This window comes from Lepisma saccharinum, chromosome 4 (assembly GCF_977018435.1).
Source record: "Lepisma saccharinum chromosome 4, izLepSacc3.1, whole genome shotgun sequence".
NCBI classification, from domain to species: Eukaryota; Metazoa; Arthropoda; class Insecta; order Zygentoma; family Lepismatidae; genus Lepisma; species Lepisma saccharinum.
This window is the reverse complement of record NC_139232.1, coordinates 4549351-4565450: the sequence shown is the minus strand read 5'-3', so window position 1 is coordinate 4565450 and position 16100 is coordinate 4549351. Positions and strand designations below refer to the sequence as shown.

At 38.2% G+C, this 16100-nt stretch overlaps 1 protein-coding gene across 2 annotated transcripts; it reads left to right on the top strand.

The window, feature by feature from the left end:
• Nucleotides 1–1666: 1666 nt before the first annotated feature.
• Nucleotides 1667–15586, top strand: LOC145987081 (uncharacterized). Of its 2 annotated transcripts, none has more exons than XM_083121547.1 (6): nucleotides 1667–1746; nucleotides 2749–2858; nucleotides 9972–10092; nucleotides 12068–12153; nucleotides 14236–14395; nucleotides 15455–15586. In XM_083121547.1, the coding sequence occupies exons 2-6, from the start codon at nucleotides 2778–2780 to the stop codon at nucleotides 15532–15534; spliced, it is 528 nt and encodes a 175-aa protein (XP_082977673.1). In that variant the 5' UTR covers nucleotides 1667–1746; nucleotides 2749–2777; the 3' UTR covers nucleotides 15535–15586. The 2 variants fall into 2 exon arrangements, with proteins under 2 accessions (XP_082977673.1, XP_082977674.1); XM_083121548.1 differs by having other exon boundaries at nucleotides 1715–1818.
• Nucleotides 15587–16100: the final 514 nt, after the last annotated feature.

Genomic DNA, 16100 nt, shown 5'->3' with positions numbered 1-16100 from the left:
ACATTCTCAAAATAAACTTGTTGTCCTTTGAAATCAAATCAAGAGGAAAGCAAGATCTCCACCCGGTCGCGTGAATCTGTGGCTAGATTCAAGAGTTGGAAACACTTCGCTTCTCGCGAGCTGCTCTTCCTGGCGAAACTAGATGATATTAAATTCAGGTTGCATAACCTTAAGGGGGGGGGCGTTTCCTCAGATTTCCAGTGTACAATGTACCTCCATCAAGGCTCGAACCTGGTACCTCTTGATTAAAAGGGAAAGGTATGAGGGCTCTGTTTTAGCATTGCTGATTTTCACCCTAAAATCTGCGTGTTTAAATACGTCATCAGTTGTAATTACCCTTCTCTCTAGTAGCTCGAGGTCACGTAGCGTGTATACCTTGTAGACACATTGGATCCAGTTTCTGCCGAACTTTTATATTAGGGAGAGACCTTTATTAAGTTTGACGTTATATATTTATTGGACCTTTGTCACCATTGCGATGAAAGGTTCAATCATTGCAAAGGCTGATATATTGAAGCCTCTCTTAGGTATTTATGTTGTAATTAATGATTGAAACTTCAGATAGAACCACTGCACCCAACACTAACTTTGATTTGAGAGTGTAAGTGTTCTATCTACCAGAAAGAACCTGCATTTTAGCAATGAGATTAAGTAGTTGTTCTGTAATGGAGATGAAACAATTTCATTGTAACTTTGTCATTCGGTAGCAAAGTAACATAAAGAAACTCTTTAAATCATCTACTTTGATTTCGCTATTATGAAAATTGTTTTCTGTTAAAAGCAAAATTAAGAACAGAAGTTCAGCAGTACTACTACTTCTAAGCAGCTGCCACAAGTAGCTGAGGTTAGAAGGCAAATTTTTTTCTGTGCTTTAAGTCCACTTTTATGCACAGATAAGCTAATTTGGACTGGACCTACAGTATAAAGTGGGATCCGAACCACTACGTGCTTCCACCGGTTATCGAACCCGGTTAGAATGCAAGTGGTTTATCTCATACCACACATGGCGCTTGTGTTTGGTTGAGGGAGGTTTCATTGCCTGTTGGAGTTTTGATTCTCGTGGCTGCTGCCAAATTCTGTAGACGAACCAAAAACATACTCAATATACCAATATTGGTTGGATGTAGACATAATACGTTAGCAAAAATGAAGCAATTCCATTATAAATAGACCAAAATATCTCGATTTGTTTACAATTTGGAGATAGAACATTTTCATTCTCAATGGACGACTTATAGACTTTGTATCTTTCTGAATCTGATCTCGAAAGCTGTGTATGAAAAATGATTTGTGCAGCAGAATGGAGAGTGTAAGTTTATTAGCGATGAACGCGATCATTCAGTGCTTGCTACATCGGCTGGTGCGAAATGCGTGATAGTTCGCGTGTATGTCGTACCAACTGAAATCGGTCAATGCTGAGTACTTTACATGGCCATTGAACCATATTGTATTGATCATTCCGACCTCGTATACAAACAAAACAAATGAACTTGTTTGGTATTCGAGAAATTTCATCAAATCTTCACTTTGAAAAACTAGGGTGCGTAATTACCTGTTAATGATTACAACTTAGCCACACATAATGGAAAATATTTGTAGTGACTGTCAAGCAGATAATCAACATCAATGATTTACAACAATTAACTTTCAAAGCAGCTTTATTGTAAGCCACTCTGGTATTGTTGCCAGGTTTCCCAATAGATGCAATGTTGATTGAGGCCATTGCATTGAATTGTCATGTTCTAGGTTCGTGGATCGAGAGGCATAGTATAGACACTGAATATTTCATTTACTAGCTGTTACGCTTGCAAACTCTACGTAAGTCTACAGTTGGTAACAATTTTCTATCAATATACGTATCTTAACTTATTAGTGAAAAAATGTAACAGCAACTGTTCGGTGAAAGCAAAGGATACTTGACCGCATAATAGTGGAATTGCGTCGTTTTTATATCGTAAAAACTCCGAAATTGAGAGTTAAGCTTATCGCCCACTGGGACGCCAGATACGCGCCACGCCGAACCACTGAGTGAATTCCAAGGGTAGTCCTCCCTGTACCGCGGATGATGCTCGTCGGAGCTAAACTAAGAGATGCGGAATTACACGAGAGGGCATTTGGAGACGTGGTTCAACGGAAATTTTTCACCCTAGAAACCTGCAGACTTCTGGCACTGATTTCCGTACATGGGTTCCACGCATTTCCCTGTAATGGGCATTACACTATTTGAATTCAATGAAGCAGACAACAGAACTTCTGCTGCCGTATTTCTCTGCATCTCAACATATCGCTATGCTTTATCATAAATCTGCGGCCTCATAGAGCTCTCACCAACAATAGCCCCTTAACAATGTGGCTGGCCACACAGAGTTGTTTGATGCTGTTTAGCGCTCATTGGATAAAATAAATGACGGATAATTTACTTGGTAATAATTATGCATCCAACTGTACACGATATATAAATTATAAAGCTTCAAAATACAGGGTGGTACATATTGTACCCTGTCGGAACGCAGTTACGAATGCGCAGAAGTCTCCCATGCTTAGGCAGCTGCAAGTCTCGCTAGCAGTTTACCATGGAACGTTCCTGTGTTCAGACACGGATCGTAGCATTGGAGGGGTTCATCCGAACCAGTTACATTCAGGAGATACATAGGAGACTTCTGCGCATGCAAACCTGCGTTCCGACAGGTTTGCCAACTGAAATTGGTAGATACAATATGCGTCACCCTGAATGTGTTTTCGTTACAGGCCCCCCTGATGTAGGATAACCTTGGGATATGGCAGAACTAACCCTAAACGATCTACGAACCCCCACTTTCCTGAGGGTGATCACTATAATAATTGGCGTGATTGGGTCGGTAAGTAACCGTAGCCTCAATTGTAGTAAGAAAAAAAAAGTAAATATTTCCCGTGATAAATGTACATAGACGCGTGGACACACTCAATTTCGATCTCTGCCATAGATAGGCTTGCAAACTTTAAATAATATTATTTACAGCCTTCAAACCCTTCATGTTTAAAATGTTCTGGAAGAATCCCCCTTTCCTCGAGCCATGAAATGTTGTAGTGTGAACTCAACACACTACAACATAGGTAAAAACCTATGAAAGAGTTGGCAATTTTTAATATAATTTCGATTTTGTCCTTCCATAAATTAAATGGGTTGTTTGTGGAGAGAGGCCACCAGATCCAGAAGGTTGCAGCCTGCAACATTTGGTACTTTTAATTTTATAACCATTGTTGCAAGGATACCAGACGACCCGACTTACTCGGGACAATCCATTTTTTTAATCCTGCACCGACTATTTTCGAACTGAAATTGTGATACGAAAATGTCTAGTTTTTTTGCAGGTTCTTCATTGTAGGAATCCTTGATAATAATACACGTCATTTAAATTATAAATATATAGTTTTCTAAACATAGAATAAGTTTTCTAAACATAGAATTATCATGAAGTTCAAAGATACTGGTAAAACAAACATTAAGGAAATTTGAAAATATCCTTCATTTGCGAAATACAGCTATTCGAGTACTTCTGAGAATTGAATGTAAACAATAAGCTAATTTTACGAAGATGGAGATGAGTGATGATATGATGAATGGACACTCACAAACATCCATGCCCAGGCCAGGATTCGAACCAGGGACCCCTGGCGTCGTAGCGCGATGTGCTAATCACTCCGCCACGGGGGGCGGCAGTTCAGGGGGAGGTGGTCTGTCGGTGAGTTGAATTATTTCGTCACCTTGAACTACAATATTGAAATTCTATAATTGTACGTCTAGCTCTAGATACAATACTAGTATAACATTGTTGGTCACATCTAATACTCCAATAGCCATTTACCTTCCCGATGGCGTAGTAGTAATGTCGTTGCCTTGTAATCAAGGAGCCCCAGGTTCAATACCCGGTGGACGCATATAGTGGTTTCGGATCCCACTTTAAACTGTAGGTCCAGTCCAGATTAGCCTACATGTCCATAAAGTGGATGTAAAACAAAAATGCAATTCCAACAGCATTTAGGATCATCTTTTTGTTTCACTCCGGCATCCGTGGCAGAGTGGTTAGCAGAGAACGCAATTACGTTGGTTTCTTTTTGTTCTAAGAGCAAAGATAAGGAGTTAGATTTGAATTCAAATATACTCAAAATTTATTCAAATAAACTTTTCTTTCACTAAGGAAAATATTCAAAGCACATGCAAAGAACGATAAGGATAATGTTGTGTTTGTGAGTACTGTATGCATTTCTCTCTCTCTCTCTCTCTCTCTCTCTCTTACACACGCACACACAGAAGAGACCTGTACACATCTACAGTAATAACAATATATGCACAATGAAAGTAAAACAAGAATGCAAGACAAACATAATGAAGAAAATATAATTGATTTATATTAATGAAAAGTAAAATTAAAACTTAAACATAATAAAACCATTTCAACCATTTTGCAATTTGACATTTTAACCAGTTCGTAAAATAATTAGTTTGTTACTTTATCAATGTTTGAAATATATAAAAGTAACAAAAAAATATTTTATGAAATTATGATCTGCCCCCGCCCAAGAGTCTTCAATGATTTCGTGTCCTGCATAAAAGCTAAGAACAATAAACAAAATAAAAAATATTTGTTCCAAATTTTAGGGTTTGACCTTCCTCCCTTCAAAAAAATTGTGGGCACGGGCCTGTCTGGAAGAGGAATGTTCTGAATATAAGCTGTTATCTGTTTGTGGTATTGTTACTGATAATACAAAATTATGTCAACTAAAACAAAAACAACCTAGCAACTATCTCGCGATTCCGAACATTCAATAACAACACGAACACTGAAACGCCATCAAACATACTACAAAGGAAATTCATGTAATGATTAATAATTGAGTTGATGGAAATAATCAAATCAGGACTTAAATTGTAGTTTTCATGTCCACTCTATGCACTGTGTAATCCCTTACACCTCTATTTGCCGGAACTATGTATACTGGGGGGGGGGGGGGCAAGGGGATTAACTTATCTGCGTAGTGGAAGTTATACAACTCTAAGACTAAGACTTTACTAAGTATATATTACTATTCCTATTGCTTTACTTGAGCATAGGATTTAGGGTATATTCAGATTCGAAAGGAACGTAACTAATTGGGTTGGGATTTATGTTTTTTTCCAACCCTTTGCTGATGAGATTAGGTTATTTACTAGGGAACATACCTACGTTAAGAAATTATTATCCTTATCATATATCTCCAAGTTTTAGATTGTTTTTGTCCTTACTTGTTTGGGTTGTCTTTCCTTATCATACTTTGATATTTAATTTTTGTTTAAAAGTCTTATTTTTATGTTGTATAAGAATAGGGGTGTATACAGGGGTCAATATTAATAAGGTTAACCAATTTGAAAGCTTTTTTCACTCCCAAATTATATTAACAATTGTTCTGAATAACTACGAAAAGTCTTTACGCCTAATTTTTTTTGTAGCTCGTTATAAGTGTTATTACAAAAGCAAGATATACGAGCGATGCAGTAGGCTTTTCTTGGAACGGCCCTATTGTAACTTCCGATTTCTTCCACGGCACGTCGTTGTTATCAGTTGGCAAAGATGGCCGGAGTGCTCAGGAAGTCCACGCCATATGAGCAGCGAAGTGTTATTCCTATTCGCTTTTATGGTGCAAAGGACAAACAGCCACAGATATCTACAGGGAAATGGAGCCAGTGTATGGGGACAAGCTACTGTCACACTCTCTCCCATCTGCGAGCAGCCATTAGAAAAAAGCGTCAGGGTATTCGTGAAGTGAGCAGTGTGGTCTTCCTCCATGACAACGCGAAATCACACGTGGCGAAAAATAAACAATCGCCAAACTTCAGTCATCGGGGTGATAGATTATTTAGCATCCCCCGTATAGCCCAGACCTAGCCCCAGTGATTACCATCTTTTTGGTCCATTGAAGAAGTTCCTGGCAGGACAGAGGTTCACGAACGACACCGAAGTGCAGAATGTTGTTCGTTGTTGGTTCCGCGATGAGCCGGCCACCTATGCAACGGGCATTGCGAAACTTGTGGTACGGTGGTACAAGTGCCTCACAGGTGTGGTGATTATGTAAAAAAAAATAGCAAGAAGTACGTAGAAGATTGTGTATATCTTGTTTTTCTTTTATGGTTTGTAATCTGGCAATAAATAGTTAGGCGCAAAGACTTTTTGATTTGCCCTTGTACAAATACCACAATCTTCTAACAAAACCCATCACAAATTTTATAACAACAAAGTAGAACCTCATTTTATAACAATCAACTAGAACAACCCTATACAAGAAAAATGCATCAAATACTTTCAATTTTTTAAAATACAATTTCCATTCATTTAGGAGGAGGGATAACAGGTATTGAAAAGTCAGTCCACGTAATTCAGTCGAGGGATGCAGAAAATATGGCTTTAACGAGTCTCCTGCAACCCAACAACTGACCAACATGACCCGGAGAAATCTAGCTAATCTCACCAAACAAATACATTTTAACAATTTAAACAATTGAAATATAAACTATTAAGAAACGACAAGAAAATTTAAGGTAAATCACTACCAGGCCATGCAAGTCGAAAGATGAGTATACGGGGATACAATATACTCAGCCTGTGTCGGGGGTGTTCGTCCAGTCTCCAAGTTGTCAACGTTCTGCAACGTTAAACTCTTCGCTCATACAGCTCCGAGGTCTAGCCAATGGCAGCGCTTGCTTTAGTCACAGGCCTACTTGACTTCATCACATGAGCCATATACTTATAAACTGATAGGATAATCGGGACTGCAACAACAGTTTAAAGTGGGATGTGAATCACCATCGGCCTCTACCGGGTATCGAACCCAGGGCCCCTTTATTACAAGGCGACGACATTATCACCGGGAGTCCCTAAAGAAATCACAAGACTTTTGTTTTCAGTTTCTGTAACTCTTGTGTAGACGTTTCTGGTACAACAATATGTTTAAACTATTTCTATCTCCAATGACAATGACTCTTCAAAATTATATTGTGAAGGATACTTGTTTGGTGTGCGATAACAAATTTCTTCGATCGGCAAATGCATATAAAAATAAAATGAAAATATAATAATAAATACATGTAATAATGCTAAATCTTGTCATTAGGGACATACCAATCTTTGTCCAGGATATCGGGAGAGTTATGTCCATTCCCGGCCATTCCGGGAGAGATGGCAAGCCTAGACGTGATCTGCACCATGCTTCGGCCAGTGGTGAGGCCTTTTTCCACCAGAGCCGCTTTATGCATTGTCGGAAATATTCTCACACCGGGAGTCGAACCGTGACATACAGGACCATACCATCTACCATCGCCCAACTCTAGAATGCGTATTATTTAAATACAACTTTTAAGTATGAATTGCAAGCTTTGAAAAATAACATAGTAACTAAGAACATAGTACACAAGAAAATGCATTTATATTTTTCCTGATGTTAACTCTTGGAAGGAGTTTCAATTCCTTCTCAATGCCTGTATTTAAAACTCAATAATCTATCATCTCCTCACTGTGATCCCAAATTTCGTTTTTTATGGAACCTTTCTACTCGGACAAAATTTCACATTTTTCCCAATTTTGTAACCAAGTGAAACTTATCGTATCGAGATTTTTAGGATTTTCATGCATGATTAAGCTCTCAAAACTACTGCATCTAATATTTCGCTGAACTGTTGTAACATTTACTCAATAAGGAGGTAAGATAAGGATTTGGTTTGGTTGCTACAATTACTTGGGGTGCATCCGTCGCGATAATATTATTTGCTCCCTTTACCCATTACGGTTCAAGACTTTGAAGAATGAAAGCTAATTTTTTGGGGGAAAAAAATAAAATCATGTCTAAACTGTAATGAAACGTATGTACCTATCAGGATACACATTTAAAATTAACATTACTGCTTCTTTCATTGAAAACGGGATCTGTATATAGCTACAAGAACCGAACACAGGATAGCTTCTAGTCCTGCCGTCAGGGCCTCGTTAGCCTGAAATATTGATGTCCGGAAAGTATAACATGGTGCTGGTGAAGTAAATCTTGACACACAGGGTGTTCTGCCTAAAAGAGTCCCTTCATGCTAATATATTCCTGTTCACCCAATTAAAGTAGCTTGGTAGGGCTGTTTCGCCAATGTGTTTTTTTTTTAGTTAAGTAAATCATGTATTTGTGTGTAGAAGAGAGCCCACAATGCTTTAAAGCACTAATCTTGAGGGTTAGTTATGTCGATTTGTGTGTGTACACACACCACACACGCAATCGTCTACCCAACAAGGGGCGCCGACTTATCAAAATTATTGGGGGGGCTCTGATCACTGAAATAAATTAATAAATGACTCACTCTCTCCCTTTTTTAAGTTTTGGCCTCAGTGTTCGGAATCTCATAAAAGCTTGGGGTGTGCGGGATCCCGAAAAGTCGGGACCGGGATCGGGAAAAAAAATCCGTCCTGATTTGGACTTCGGGAAATGATTTCCCGACTTTTCGGGATCCCGAGCAGTCGGGAAATACTGAATGCTCATTTTAAAATGTCGTTATTTCTCGTCGTTTTCTGCATTGTCAATTTCTGGAACTTATCGTAAATTGTTAGTTTTTAATCCAGAAATCACTTAAAGTGAAAATGACGTGTAGAATTAGAGATTTTCAGAGCTTCGGGAAATTTCGAACATTTCCCGTCCCGAAAATTTCCCGACTTAGTCGGGAAATTGAAATTTTTTCCCGTCCCGCACACCCCTAATAAAAGCCCATGAATTCCTCGAAAATATCAAATTTTATATTCACAGTTCGAATGCAGAATATTAATTGTCCACGGATGGATATGTCACAAGTTTCGTCAACCATAATAGCAAAATATTCCCGACTTTCAATATCTGCTACCACGGAGCGCAAAACATCTCCCTAATATATCAATGATCTCGTTCTGAATGTCACGTGAGAGCAATTTGTAGCCCGAATGTCCCATCCACTACCCTAGTTCATGCACATCGTCTTTTGAAACTCTTCTTAGTAAACATTTTAACAATACTCATCATAATTACATACTTAGTATATAGTAATAAGTCATGTGTTTTGCTGTCTCTGGTTATAGCCTCCCCAAAGTTGATGGTTTACCGGTCTCAGCCCCCTCCCCCCCCCGAAGTTGATGATCTAGAAAATTTTAAATGTGTACTTAAAGTTAATTTCATGTGGCACAATTCAGAGTAAACTTTACAAGAGAAGCAAAATAATACATCAGATCCTCTTAAGCAAAATTATTTGGGGGGCTCTGCCCGCATCATTAATATTGGGGGGGCTCGAGCCCCCCCAAGCCCCATGGAGTCGCCGCCTATTTACCCAACCAACATTAATTGTTACCCCATGTGCCGTGGTCAACTCAAGGCTCCTGTGTAAAACGAACTTCTGTAATAACATACTACAAGGTGAGGATAAAACTACATCGCGTGGCAACAGACTGGTGTAAGAGCTGCTTGTCTCCTTCCCATTCGTTGCCTAGTAGAGGACATTTTCCTGGTATCCGATTGGCAGGAAACTGTCGAATGATCGCTAGTGCGGGAAAGGTGACAGATAGAACAGAACTTGGTTATAGTTCAAAGTGTTTCTACGTGAAAGACTCTGTTTCATTGTGGTAACCACGAAGATGGCTTACCAAAATAAACGCTACAGCTTGTATACTTTATCCCGGGTATCTATGGAGCAAAGGGGGGGAGGTCGAGTGAGCAGAAAGAAACAGTACATGCTGCTGCGAAGGTTGGTAACTGCATTCGCTTTCCGACCTCCAGGCAATCCCATTCCCTTTCATGTGTTCATTGGTGGAGCCGTCTCGCGTCACTACTTACGCAGAGAACTGGGTTCGTTCGCTTGTTCCAGATATATCTGAGACAGAGTATAGAAGAATTCACCTATTCCTGCGTCGCGGTGACAGCCAACACGAACTAATTCAATCCTGTGCCTTCTCCCATTTCAGATAATGAGCATGCTGGATGATATCAAATATTTCTTTGCTGAATCAAACCAATTTTCTGGTGAGGGATCTCATTACTTCTTCCCTGAGCTACCTTCAGAGTGCGAATGGGCAATTAATCGGGGTAAGTGGAAAGTGTTCACAGAAACTATACACTTACGGGTTCTAGCGGTCCTTTGGAAAGTCAATGTGCACGCTGCAAGTCAGAAGAGTTGTTAAATCTACAGAAAGATTTACCAAATCGCACCTATGAGTAAAAAAGGTAAAGTGTTCCCCTGTGCATAGCACCACGCCATGAAGGCGTATAGGGGGTGTGGGGGTAACGCCCTACACTTTCTTGATCCGGTCGTGAGTGGGGGTGATGTGATCAGCATCACGCCCCTGACCGCCTTTACCCCCCAGGGTTTCCCCCAGGTACCCATGTTATTCGACGCTGGGTAGGCGCCGGGGCCGCTTCCACCGTTAGAAAAGTTCCCGGATTTGAACCGGCCGGGGATCGAACCCGGGACCTTGAGCATGGTAGTCAGACGCGTTACCGACTTTTTTTTTTTTTTTTTATTAAAAGGAAAGCCCCTATGCGGAAGCTTCCCCCATCACACTTCATTCACTCATATCATTTCATTCATATTTCAATTTCAAGACTTTTCAGGACAGACAATCACAAACATCCATGGCCGAGCCGGGAATCGAACCCGGGACCCCTGGCGTCGTAGCGCGATGTGCTAACCACTCCGCCACAGGGGCCGCCACTGAGCCACCGCGGCCACTCTATGAGTGTCTATCAAAATAACGAAACTAAAAGGATTATCTTAAAGCTGTTAGCTCTATTAGCTTTCAATTACACAAGTTTCCAAATAGTCTTCTGAAGTGATACACTCATTCCAACGTTCAATCTACTTTTAGCACACCCGAAACAGTGATGTTCAGCTTACGGTCTGATTGAAAATGGTGTCTACGAAGCTTTTCTTTTTTCATATGGTTCTTCACTGGCATCATAGTAGTACCGAGCAATGACTACAGGCTGTTTACGTACCATATGAACATAAACAATTAGAATTTAGTCGAACAAAACCTGATTGCCAAGCACTGCTGTTGCTTCAAATCCGTGCTGGGTTCTAGAAACAAGTTCATTTATTTATTTATTGAGAAAATTCCAGATACAGCACAGGTGGTCATTTTACACTGAAATTGTCAACAATGAAAACGCAATAATAATAATAAGCAAAAATATATTAAAAAATAATAATTAAAAGTAACAAAATAACACAAAGAGAATAGCAAATTGAGAAAAGAATAAGCAAAAGATGGCACTATTTGATATTATTTACAAACATTTCTTCTAATAGAAAACCGGAAGGCAAACTCGGAGGAAAATATATTGATTCTTGATGGGAGGTCATTGTATTGTGTGGCAAGTCTGTAAAAGAGGGATCTTTTCTGAATTTGTAGTCTAGGTTCCTTTGTATAAAATAATCATGTGTTGCGAGTTGTGCGCATAGGTACTCGAAAGTGGAATTCCTCAAGGAGTGTGTTGCAGTGGATTTTGCCATTCACAATTTTGTATAAATAACTGAACTCATTCTTCAAACATCACTGTTAAGAAATTTGTAGGTTTAGAAAGACAATAGATGCGGAGATGAAAAACTGCGTAATGAGGGAATCCTGTATCGAACTATAGCTAGGAAGAAGTGAAAAACTGAATCGATTCTAAAAAGGTGATTGGAACACGCCATGGACCAGACAGGAGAGCAGTATTCTATTATTGGGGAAATGAATAATTTGAAGTATAAGGTAAGGGCTGAGATGTCAGTGTTTTCAGTGAAACGATACAGTAAACCTAAGAGACACATGGCCTTTTTTGTTGTACCTGTTATATGTTCTTCAAATGTGAGTTTTTTGGTCAAAAACAATGCCTAGGTCTTTGTAAGAGGATACTGCTTGGACGTCAATCAAGGTCACGCCTCTCTGTGATTGACAGACGCTAGCAAGAGCGTATTTCAACAGAGTAACCCCCCCCCCCCACTTTCTAATAAACTCTCGTACGTATAAAGAACTAGAAAATATGTGAAACAGATGTTGCTGTTTTTTCTATCTTTCAGTTTTCCAAGTCGTAAACAGCGTGGACCTGAGAATTCCTTTTCTAGACTCTGCATTTAATATCGCATTGGTATACGGTGCTTACAAGGTAAGTAAACAATTTTTGAAGTAATTATGGTGAGTGCTAGCAAATATCGTTGTTCTGCCTATGTACAAAAGCGAAAGTTGTTTTACATATACTTTACTGTCTTTGTAACACCTACAGAACCACATGAATATCTGAGGAGGTAATAATACTGTTCCTGTACCTGAGAGGAGTCAGAAAAGCAAGCACACACACACACACACACACACACACACTTTCATTCATTGAACACAGAAAGAAAGTTACGTGTCAAGTGGCAAAAACTAAACATGACTCTTGACTCATTGATGAGATTCATAGGATTGATTATATCACTCAGTACAGAGTGACTCTTAAATCGTGCCATAAAAACAATTAGAAAGGTTGGAACTATATTTCAGTGTGTGTGTGTATGTATGTATGTACGCGTATGTATGTTTTGGGCAGTCAACTCGCTCAACAACGAAAGCGAATGGACTTAAGAATCGGCTGGGCCTTCGGGCGAAATCATGCGAAGCAGTTTTCGGAATGTGCTTTCCTTCTGAAAAACCGCTATCATAATACAGATTCTAAAAAAAGTTTTATCTGCTTAGAATTCATTCTAGAGCATTAATAATGCTATGAATGAATCTTTATGCGGATATCAAAACATTTGTCATTTTTTAAATAACACGTGGACGTCATACCGCATATCCCAGGAATATCCAGGACAGGACATCCTCTGGATGTCCAGGACGGAGTATCCTACGGACGTCCCTTGGATGTCCAGAACTGGATATCCATAGTATATGGAATATCCATGGATCTGATCTGGACTTTGTGGATATCTTATGGATATCCACTTGAGATTTGAACTTTATGGGTAGTATTTGCAGCTTATCCTATTTACTAATTACATACCTTCAAATATCTGCCTAATGTAAGGTATAAAATTATACGAAGGGAGAAAGCTTCACATCAGAATTTCATTCTTACACGATGCTGTATTATAATTGAATGGGTGAGAGAAAGAAGGAACAGATGCCGTAGAGTGTAATTTTGGGGTAATCAACGAGATAGTGCTGGTGCTCAACATACTTCATTAATTAAACAAACTTTCTATTGTCAAATTATAATACAAAGCTCTGACAATAATTCTAAAGCAATACTTGTAAATTCTTCATACGTAAATAGACACAGATATTAAAACATCGTGGAATGTTTTCCTTTCGGTTCTCTTTTGAACGTAGAAAGCAATAAATGAAGTTTTTAAATATTACAGCCCAGATGTTAGTTGATTTAACATTACTATGAATGCAAGATAAGTGTTCTGACCAAATAAAATCTTTACATTAACAATTCTCGATAATACATTTTAAGTAACAACATTTTCTTCAAATAGTGGTGATCATGCAACATGAACGTAATGAATTGAAAAGTATTCTCTCTACAACACTGGTACAGAGTAGTCACTGTCAGAATGTTCATCACATGCAGACTGCATGGATGTAGGCCATGATAAAATGATGTCATTCAACTCTTTGCAGTCGTCTCGTACATAATGCAGAATTTTAACCACGTCCTCAATTTTTTTTATTTTCTTATAATTTTATTGTTTATTGGAAGTTTCCCACCATAAGCATTAGTAGTAGTAAGAACAATCTCACCGTCTTTGCAGAGCTTGAATACTTCTCCCGGTGCAGTCTATAAACTCGTGTGCTGTCACATATCCTCCTTCTTCTTTTATGCGAGATGCCTGTGCTTGCTAATTTGGAACACTTCTCTGCTTTGCGAGCTTTTAGTGCTCTTCTTAAACAGAATACGCCACCATTGCTCAAAGTTGATCATTTGTTGATTTTCAACACTTTTTACTTCAAATGTTGGCTGCTTCTTTCCCGTGCTGAGAGCTTAAAGGCAAACATTCCAGGAATGCTTCCCTTCTTCCTCTCAATGATATTTCCTACTGACTACTACTAGAAGCTGAGAGGGAAAATGTTTGTTTTCTCTGTGTCACTTGATGCAGCTTTGCTTACGTAAAAAAATGGCTATCTGAGCTCCAAATGACCAAAATGTGGAATCTTTACCTTCTTTCTCTCACCAATTCGATTGATATTACACATTTTTCAGGGAGTAGCTGTCTATCTGGAACCGTGGTATTACCTATACATCTTCGACTTTATCGTAATCTTCGGTGTTGTTCTTGTGACAACGGGTGTGATCCTTCAGTGTACGCCGATTTCCTTCATCGCTTCATTGCTTATGCTTGTCTTTTCAACAGCTCTGATGGGTAAGTAAACTCTTCCTTTTTTTAAAGATTGCATTTGTATATTTGTTTATATGTATATTCTTATGCGAGTTACCTTCAAAAACATACCTGTTAACACTTGTTTAGGGGGTTCCTCGACTGCGTAGTGATAACGTCGTCGCCATGTAGTAGTCAAGGAGTCTCAGGTTTGATACGTTGTGGAGCCACATAGTGGTTCCGATGGCACTTTGAACTGTAGGTTTAGTCTCCATTACCCAATATGTACATAAGGCAGAAAAACTCAAATTCAACATTTATTTATGAACACTCGCATCAAGGAATTAGTGTCAATTTTGGTTGTTCTGTAGGTTGAAAAGTTTTGTATTTTATATAAAAATGCACTTTCAACCTTATAGCATATGGATATACAATTGAAAGACACACAAGTATAGCCTATTTCATAATATCTAAGGAAATAGATGTAGAGCAATGATATACTTTTAGAACAGGTGGTGAGTTCCATTGTCTATTGTTTTATTGCAATATTTTTTTGCACTAAATTAACAATAAATAATTTACTCAAAGAAATCAAGTTCATAGCTAATGATGCAAAATATACCATATATATATAATCTAGAATAGAATATATAATTATAAAGTATTTATGAACTAAGACTATACAAAATGTAGGAAATTCTTTCACAGCCCGATAATTTAGTCCATTCTTGTCCCAAAAACTAGGGTAAAATACATAACAAACAGGGCAGCAAGAAAATTATACCTTTTCAGAGATTATAATAGTATCAAATATGGTGAAAGACAAGTTCTACATTACAAAATACATTACAAACTGTTTTCAAGTTTTATTCTATTCCAGAGACAAGTATAATTTACCTCCGATTACTAATTTCCTGTGGGCTCATTTTGAGAAAAATCCATCATTTTAAAAAGTTACTATGAGCTTGAAATGTTTGTTCAATGATAAAAATGAGTAAACTAACATCAACCTGAATGCAAAAAAATGTGTCACTTGTTCTCGATCTTATGTAGATATTGCATTAGTTGTAATGTTTATATATCATTCAATATTTTTCCTCCCAGGAGTTTTCTTCCTTCCTCTCTACATTGTTGGCGAAACAATAACAGGCCTAAAAGCTGAAGAAACGTCAGAGAGAGGATAATTCGTTGTATCAGGAAGGTTTTGTTCTGATACCACTTTAATGTAGACTCAGGTCACTTACTCAATAAAATTTTTTGAAGAAACCTTTATCTTATTTCGTGAACGGTTCACATTTATTAAATCATAGTACACAGCGAGAGCTAAATTCTTAGAAAAATATTTGAAATGACAGAATCGAGGGTAAGGCTCTAGAAACATGGTCCAATTATCTGTTAGCGGTATGTTTCAATTCTGAGAATAACAATGAAAAGTATAAAGAGAAAAAACTGTTTGCTTCCTTCGCTGAAGATATGATAAACTGAAAGCCTTTATTTATAATGAAATGGAAATGTATCTACATTTCTTGTTCACCTTAACTTATATTATTAGCCTTTCCCCTTTTGCTTACAAAAGGAAATATGACACCTAACCTTGAGTGCATAAACAGGTCAATATATAAATATGTCATCTTGGTTTGCGTTAAAAGTCCATAAAAAATCATGTTTGATTGTAAAAAAATGCAAAGAGGTACTAATGAACAAATATTTGCTTAAATAGAAGTTAACAAGAAATTGATTCTTTACACTA

Coding starts and splice junctions, on each gene's coding strand:
- LOC145987081 (XM_083121547.1), top strand. CDS start 2,778: ATGGCAGAACTAACCCTAAACGATCTACGAACCCCCACTTTCCTGAGG. Junction 10,093..12,067: donor CGAATGGGCAATTAATCGGG/GTAAGTGGAAAG, acceptor TCTATCTTTCAG/TTTTCCAAGTCGTAAACAGC. Junction 12,154..14,235: donor TGGTATACGGTGCTTACAAG/GTAAGTAAACAA, acceptor CACATTTTTCAG/GGAGTAGCTGTCTATCTGGA.